The sequence below is a fragment of the Symsagittifera roscoffensis genome, chromosome 9, assembly GCF_963678635.1.
Source record: "Symsagittifera roscoffensis chromosome 9, txSymRosc1.1, whole genome shotgun sequence".
Lineage (NCBI taxonomy): Eukaryota > Metazoa > Xenacoelomorpha > Acoela > Convolutidae > Symsagittifera > Symsagittifera roscoffensis.
This window is the reverse complement of record NC_087070.1, coordinates 41,987,937-41,996,951: the sequence shown is the minus strand read 5'-3', so window position 1 is coordinate 41,996,951 and position 9,015 is coordinate 41,987,937. Positions and strand designations below refer to the sequence as shown.

General features: G+C 39.5%; 1 protein-coding gene across 1 annotated transcript; it reads left to right on the top strand.

Moving 5' to 3' along the window:
* The first annotated feature begins 916 nt into the window (after positions 1-916).
* On the top strand, positions 917-6,452 carry LOC134854849 (ribosome-binding protein 1-like). Its single transcript, XM_063871208.1, has 4 exons — positions 917-933; positions 2,724-3,212; positions 3,533-4,696; positions 6,359-6,452. The coding sequence occupies exons 1-4, from the start codon at positions 917-919 to the stop codon at positions 6,450-6,452; spliced, it is 1,764 nt and encodes a 587-aa protein (XP_063727278.1).
* Positions 6,453-9,015: the final 2,563 nt, after the last annotated feature.

Below are 9,015 nucleotides of genomic sequence, written 5' to 3'. Positions count from 1 at the left end.
GCCCTTTTTAAAACTTCCACCGATCTAGAGTTTCGAATGTCAACGTGTCCTGTAATGTCATGTTTTTCATTTTCGAGATGAACAGGTCTCGCACTATTTCATTTTCCAATGCTCCCAGTTCTGATCGGGCTGCTTGAGCAGTTAACGCTGCGTGGAATGATTCTAGAGATTCTCCAGATTCTTGCATTCTCGTAAATAACTTGTATCTTTCGTATGTTACACATTTTACCTTTTGAAACGAGACTTCTGCCAAATCTGTTATTTCCCTGAACGTCATTTTCGATATTTCAACGTGCGGGTTCTTTTGTAGGAATCTCTTCTTTCCCTCTGTACCCAAAGATAAAAATAATCTTGACACCAGTTTCTTTTGTACTTCGTTGTAGAAGACATTGTGTCCGACTCGTGGGCCTCTTGTCTTTCTGTCTTCATTCTCCAATACTACTCTATCCCTTGCTAGCTTATCTCTAAGAATCCTAGCGTTCCTCGCATCTTCGTTCTCCCCATCCCTGGGCGTTTCCGGGCGTGGTGGTGGTTCCTCTAATATGTCTTTTGGTTCTTCCAAAATAATCTCTGGGTTCACATTTTCTTTGACCGTAACCGCCATGAGAAATTGTTCGAACCAAATTTTAAATTGCCACGGAGGGTCTAGATTCGCTGATGCCCAAAATACCGGAATTCCCATATCCGTTCTGTTGTCTTGAGCTGCGAATCCTGCTGGCTGCGCCATGTGATATGCCTTGCGATATCGATTGAAAACAAGTTGTAATTCAATACTGTATTTTGGATATTGAATTTAGGTTTTCTGTTTCTTTTAATTTGGTGTTGTACTGAGAGATAGATCATTGTTAAGAACTCTGATCTCTCGCTTAATCTCAGTGTCATCACTTACGTATGACCTTGAGCATACCATAAAATAATGATTGAGCACCAAAGGTTAGCTGTACATACGTATATAAATACTGCTACTGCAGTAGCGGTATGACAACCCCCATCCTTCAAAATTGCAAGCTCGCAACACGTTGGCGCGACTGCGGCGGTCAGTATTTGGTTGTTTATGTTAGTTGAACAAAGGAAAATTCTCGGCCTACCGGCTTGTCAAACAATTATTACTTGGGACTGTTTTTCGGACTGTTTTGTGTCGGCTGTTTTTTTGTTCATTTTTATACTTTTGCGGACTGTTTTGTATTGGACTGTTTTTTCGTTCATTTTAATACTTTTGCGTACTGTTTTGTATTGGACTGTTTTTTAGTTCATTTTCGTACTTTTGCGGACTGTTTTGTATTGGACTGTTTTTCCGTTCATTTTCATTTTTTTGCGGACTGTTTTGTATTGGACTGTTTTTCCGTTCAATTTCATTTTTTTTGCGGACTGTTTTGTATTGGACTGTTTTGTATGGGACTGCTTTGTACAGACGCGAATTTTTTGGCTCTTGCCTTTTTTTCTCCCCTTTCGCAATTTTACAAGTAAAATTATTGTTCGCGTTATCCGATTGTTATGATTCGAATAATGGGCTCTTTTCCAGTTCCCCCCTTTCGAATTCAATTTTGAAAAGTCTATATAACGTTGTCATAATGCAATGAAATTTGGCGTGGTGAACAAATCGACAATTTTGAACAGATTTTTTCTTCATACTTTACAGCGTAACATCACGCATTTAGCCATTTAGTCCTGATAACACGTAAAAAAAACATAAAACTCGGTATTTTGAAAGGGGGGAACTGGAAAAGAGCCGAATAATGCGAAAAGTTTTGAATATCTCTAAAAGTCTGTAATATCTATAGAACCAACTCCTAAATTTTTATCAATAGAACTATTTTGTGATTCTTTGAGGATTCCTGTGCGCTTTTAAACTATTAAAATAAGCTATTGTAAGCCTGCTCGCTAACTCTAATTTAGACGAAAAATCAAAATTTACAAACCGGTTTTTCTCGACACTGAAAAAAAATTTTGAGATTTTTAATGCCTTCGAATCACAATTTAAACGGCTTAAAAATGATCTCTAGATTCAAAAAAAAAGAAAAAACACTAAAACACCCGAATACAAAACTTCTCCCCATTTTCAGTGATCGGAACAAAAAGTCAACATTTTTTTTGAAATACCAGTATTCCTTAAAGTTACATTTATTCTACCAGGAAAGCTACAATTTAAATGATGATTGTAATCGTCAGGAATGCTCAAAATGTTTTAAAGTTTTGAAGAATTTGCTTTTAAGTGTGTTTTTCTTAAATGCTCTGTTTAAAATAAATCCATAAAATATCAGTTATATTTCAATCTAGAGATTGTAGGTTTGCGTCTTTTGGCTGACCGACTTCTTGGTCCTAACTTGATCGTCACGTTCCAAACTTACGGCATTTTTCTGACAAAGTCGTAAACTGTAGGCTTAAGACTTTTTGTTTTTTTTTCGATATTTTACGTAAACTACAATTTTTTAAGTGAAATTTCAAAAATTTGGAATTTTTTAAGAAGCAAAATAAGCCCATAAAAGATGAAGAGTTTTTTTGTTTCAATGTTTGAAGTGACAATAGTCTAAATATGTCTGAGGAGAGGATTTTTTTTTTCAAAATGATTAACGCTATTTCAATTTTATTATCACACCAATAGCTCGCTATTTTCACACCATAAATCAGCGCTGTATGGTTGCTCTGCGAAAAAAAAATCTGTCAAAATGTTGTGAAAACAAGTACCAATTAATTGAGCCTTTTTGTCAAAACAATTATTTCAGGCCAGACGAAAAATCCAGTTCACAATCAGACAAAAGCAAATCACTTGCAGAAGAAGGAGAGGTTCAACAACCGGATGGAAACAAATCCAATCCAAAGGTCGGTTTAGACCCGGAGCATGGAAAAGGGAACAGTCCAAATGATTCCAGCGATGCAGATGCAACCCCAACTGAAGATGAGGATATTGATGAGTCAGAGGCTCTGCCAGAGGCCAGTAAAGGTCAACCTGGTCAATCAGAGGCCAGCAAAGGTAAGCGAGGTCCATCGCAGGCCAGTAAAGGTCAACCAGGTCAATCGCAAGTCGGTACAGGTCAACGTGATGGTGCTACAGAAGGTCAACCAGGTTCAACCATGGCATCCCGGTCAGCTGTAGGGTCAAAAGGACAAAAAAGTTCAGGGGCATCCAAGCAAAACAATTCGCAGTTGAAGAACACTGATTCGTCCTACACTTACAATGTGCCGTCTACTAGTGTGAAAACTCCTAGTGGCAGGTAATATCAAAAACTAACTCACAAGCCAAAATTAAACATAGAGAAAATTGCCGAAAAACCCACAAAAAATTAATTTAACAAAAAATTTAAGTGCAATCCGTGATTCTAAGTGAGCGTTTTTTTATTGATACAATATATTGGGGGTTTCTAATACGAGCCAATTAGTAAGATTTTTATATTTATACATTGTTTCTCAATATACAAGCAACATCAGCTGTTATTTCAATCATTGATACAGTTTCACGTAAAAAAATAATGAAAAATCAGTTTTGTAGAGTACCTGAAAGCCATTTTCTTAATCAGTTTTTAATTACTTTCAGATATCCGGAAGGCATGGAAAAAAAAGAAAGAGAGTCCAAGGCTAGCGCAAAAACTATGAGTCAAGATGGTGGCGGAAACAGTAAAGCCCCCGACACCAAAGTCGCTGGAGGCACCCAAGCTACGCAGTCGCTATCCAGGTCAGTCGTGGACGACGGAAAAACCACAACTCAGGGTGGCACTAGAGCCGATATGTCAAAGAGCCGAAAAAGTGGCGGCGGTGGCGGAGCGCCAACTGAACCCGGCGATTCAAAACTGTCCAAATCCCGTTCGGTTGTTGGTACTGATTCACAAATTAGCGAGGATACTTACATTGTGCCGAATAATGAAGAAAAGGGAAGCCAAGGGAGTTCCCAGTTTCCCGAAGGGCTGGACTCACAAGAAAGGGAAGATTACGCCGGAAGAAGTAAAAGATCAAAGTCGGCTGGGAAGTCGCAAAAAAACTCGAATCCGAGTAAATCTCACGTCGCCTCCGACGAATCATTGCTTTCCCAAGTAATAAAAGCCGACAAGGAAAACAAGTCGGATGTGAAATCGAAAACCGGATCCCAAAGTGAACTTGAAAGCAACGAGGCTGGCTCAAAACCTCCCACTGGCAAGAGCGGAACGAAAGCATCCAGAAGATCGAATTACTCGCAAAACGAGTTGTCGGCAAACCCGAACTCGAAAAGCATCGTTCAAACATCTTCCTCGGATCCTGATAAAAGTGGCGAAGGTGATGACTCAGCCGACAAAACTCTAACGAGACACTCAAAGCCGAGACAAAGCAGCAAGTCGCGAGGCAGTTTGCGAAACGGAAAAAGAAGCGAGGCGTCGAAAGACCCTGACTCAACAGGAAGATTCGAAGAGCCGGAGGGAACTAGATCCGATTTGAAGACCGAGAGTTTGTCGCCGGATCTGAAAAACAGTCGGTCCATTTCAGCTTCAACGACTAATAGGGGAAGCCAGACTGCGGATATGAGTCGTACTCGAGGAACAGATAGTCGGATTACATCTTCGGCTGGTGGGACTGGGACTACAAACACGACGGGTAAATCAGACTCTCAGGGGAAAAGCGGCAACACTTCCAGTTCATTGAACCCATTCGAAGAGTACTCCGGGAAGGAGGAAAACTCGGGAGAACCCCAAGACGCGAGACGAGAGGCGCCGAATAAGTCGTTAAAAAGGTATCTAATACGATTTATTGTTATATTAATTTAAAATCACATAATTAAAAATGGTCAATTGACTGTACCTGAAAAAAGTGACAGTTATTTCGGAACCATTGTTTCATAATTTAAATTAAAAATCATTAAACATATACATATGTGCTCAATTGTTTTGCGGAGCTTCATTTTGCGGGTTGATACAATTTGAGGGAGAAAATAGCAATGGTGAAAAAAAATTGTTCTCATTAACTATAGCATATACCTAATGGGTTCATTCGGAACATTCAGAAAGTTGCCCTGATATGAACAGTCTCGCTTATTGTGTAGCCATTGCGTTTCATATAAAAACAATGAGACTCTCTTAGGCATAAAAAATGCTCATCAAAACAAGCAGCCATTTTAAACGTCTCCTTTCTCCAGGTTCAATTTTTCCAAAACAACACTTGCTACACTATTTTTGTGTTCGTCTTGAACACAAAGAAAAAACTAAAAGTTTTCAGCATACTTTCAAATCGGCAGACATTCATTTTTTGTCGGTTTTTTTCCTCTTGCTAACAATTTCAGCTTTATACAGAGCACTCTTAATGAACTTTTTTTTCCGACGTAAGAATCAGTTTGGATCCACAGAAAACGGCTCCTGCTGATCACCTATGCTTGAGAACCAATCTATTCAAATTGAGCAAGTTTTTCTTATCACTTTGTGAAATACGAAATTGATTAAAATTCCTCAGAAAGCTTTCTGCTCGGTCGCTGTGAGCTTGGAAGAGAAAGATTCAACTACAGCTTTTACTGCAGAAAAAACTAATCAAGTAATTAACGCATACTTTTAAACAAATTTTTAAATCATTTTTTGGTCATGCAATGTTTTTGATGTTGCTTAAGGGGCTTGGCAGATTTTTTTAAATCTTTGAGGACTATTCGAGGTCTAAATATTACAATAACTCATTAAATGCTTTGTTATTTGATGTGGGAGTATGAATTTCGACAGCCCGATGCTTTATATGTGTTAAAAAATTAGGATACCACTCGTAGTTGTATAAGAGTGTACTTAAGCTAAGAATAGATTAAGATTACGGATGATTAAGATTCCTACTAAAAACAGTAGGCTTTTATTCAAGACTAAATAAAAGACGGTGATGCTAACTAAAGTAAGAGAGGTTTAAAAGATTGAATTGGTTTCGGTTTGTTTGTTACGTATCATAAAAGATAGTGGCCAATTCCGAGTCTACCAAAAGCCGTTGCGCTTTTGGCAGGTGTATAAATTAACAACTTAAAGGTCAACGATCAGTAAAGATCAGAGGTTAAATGAACAAACAATAATACTTTTACATGTTCATCAGCAATAACAAAAATTCAAAAACAAACCACCTTAGATCGAATAGTATGTTCTCGTCGGGTGAAATAAATATAGACTGGTTACTATGGGCGAGCAAGAAACTGGAATAGCACCAGGGTAAATTGAGCAGTAAGGTAGGCAGCGAGTTATCCTTAGAATAGTCAAAATAAGTGGGTAATACTAGGATGGATAAATCTAATGGTTATCCGGTGGTAGCGCCCAATGGGTGAAAAGAATTTTACCGACATTTTGGCAAAATTATATGGCTAAAGCAAGGTTACAAGTGTGACCAATCAACTTATTAGCTTAATATGACAGCACTGAAAGTTTGTATGATTCTATAGCAATGGAATGTTAATAGCATTCGGCAATACACAAGATACTAAAGATACTAAAAGTTTTGTAAAGAAGTTTTTGAGAGTTCATGAATGCTTATGATAACATCTGGATTGGAGCTCCTACATCTAATTAGTTTCCCGATTTGCTGCCTTGTTTATTGTCCATCTCCTTAACTCCTCCAGCGTCATTGGCCGTCCAAGGAGTTCTATCGCCGAAATCATAGAAGAGGTGTTCAGCCAGTCTGGGTCAGGTACAATGGGGACAAATGTAGAAGTTGAGGTTTCATAAGATAGGCCCGATGGGTTGAATTTCGTGGAACAGACATCAGGACTAAATTTGACTTTCTTTTCGGGAGTCTTTTGATTATCTGTTTTCGAGGGCTTCGGGTCACTTGGGTACGCATAGTTTTCTTCCCGCAAGTGAACTATAGTAGGACGCGATGATGAAGGTGGTGTTAATGTTGTCAGGTCTACTAGGTCGACATGATGGCTTTCCATTTCTACGGTAGTTGCTTCTAACGTTGAACATGCTGGGACTAAACTAGGTGGACCAAATTCTGGAGCATCACGATCTTCATCAGTTAAATCAACTACACTGGTGAACACTCTCTCACCTAGCATCTTGGGAGGCTGCCTAGTTCGCATAGGTCTGGTGTTCTGACGTGTATAAATTTCTGACAATTTTTTCGAGGGTGGTGATTTCATTGGTGATGACGCCTTTCTTTTAGCGGTACCGGACAATTTCTGTGTTTTCGTGGTACGGTCAGGGTGTATTTGTTTGGATTCCGTCCCCGCCATGGCGATTGGTTCTTCAGCAGACTTGGAAAACTCTCCTCCGGGATTCTCTGGGAGAAACGGCATTTTTTTACACGCTTTATTGGCCTTCTCCATAGTGCCCAAGTGAATCAACTGTGGGATCGCTTGTGAGTCTCTTTCATTATCGCCAGAATCTAAGTCGATCAAAGGAATCGGATCTAAATCGACCTTCTGATCAACGTGGTCTGATATTTCTAGCTTAGGATCTGTTCGTTCGGAGATTAGGTGTTCGTCTGGTTTTGTAGCTTCGAGTAATGTTTTATCCTTGAGGTCTTTTAGTGAAATTAAGTCGCTATAGTTGTCGTCTGAAATCTCTTCATGTGGTTCGATCATCACTCCGGGTTCATTTAAACGACTTTTATGAAGGTCGGCTTTGCCCGACGGGCTTGATTCATGGTCACTTTCGAGGCCTATCGGGGTTCTCAGTCTCTTTCTCTGGTCTTCTTCCTCTCTAAGAAGAGTTTCCCTCGAGCTGTTCATGGCCGCGTTTCGTCTCGCAATATCAAACTCTTCGAATTTCCACTGAAGATTTCTTTTCTTTTGGGTTGTTCTTGAGCTTTTAAATCCGACATTTCTTGGTGGTTTTGCAGTTTTCCTCAATCCTTTAGTCGCATAAAATCTAACCAGTTGGTCTCGTTTTCTTGGACTTGGTTTCTTCTGAGTGCACTGTCTTTTAATGGCTAAATCAGATTTACGTATTATTTTACCATTTTTTAAAGTCACAGTGTGATCTGATTCCCTTACGATTTCGTCCTTGAGTACTCTATAGTATGGTTCATTTTTTGGTTCTATCCTTGATTTTTCGATAAACAATGGTCTTACCCGACGGGTTGTTCAGAATTGAGTCCTTTATGCCCAAGGCATCTCTTTTTTCTGACCGAGAGAGCACTTTTACTGGGGATCCAGCACTGGTTGGTACATATCTCACAGCATTTGAGATATCCTCCGAGGATGATGAGTTTTCATCTACATCTCCATCTTCTATATCGTCGGGGGCGTCCCAGTCGTGTCTTCGCTCTCGGCTCATTAGTTTTTGCCCTTATCTAGACATAACAAAGTTTTATTCCAATCAAGGTTATTCGAAGAGGGTGATTTGACCAAATTATGCCAGATGGTGTTAGGGGATCTACCAAAATGTGCTTCGAAAGGAGAGCAGTTAAGCGACTGCTGGGTTACTGTTCTTAAGCATTTTATTATTTTCAGGAGTGCAGATTCTAGTGAAGGTTTTGGACGTTCTTGTGCCATAACCAAGAGTCTTTCCTTAATGGTCCTGATTAGATGTTCCACTAGTCCGGTAGCTCTATGATCACCCACTGGGCTAAATATCACCTTTATGTTGTGATCGTGGCAGAATTCTCTAACTTCCTTGGAGATAAAACCAGATCCTTGATCTGTTCTAATGGTTCTAGGTATCCCGTGTAAAGCAATGTATTTACTAAGGAAGTTTATTATAGATTTGGCCGATGTGCTGGATGTTATTTGAGCTGATGGGAATTTTGAAAATCTGTCAACACACACCAATATGTATTTTTTTGTTCCCCATACTAAAGGTAACGGACCGGCGAAGTCTAATTCCATTTCTTGGTTTGGCTCTTCGACCATTGGGAGTTCCCCTAGGGTATTGTGTTTTATAAGAGGTTTCAAGTTTTTACCTGCTTTCACGCACTCAATACAGTTCTCGCCGTGGACTTGGATTTCACGGTAAATTTTCGGCCACCAGATGTATTGAGTTGCCAGACTTTTCATTGCGAACTGGCCGGGGTGAGCTTTGTGAAGTCTGTTGAGTATAGTCGATCTTAGGCATGCTGGGATTACTAATCGGTTGTCAAGATAAAGACATCCTCCAC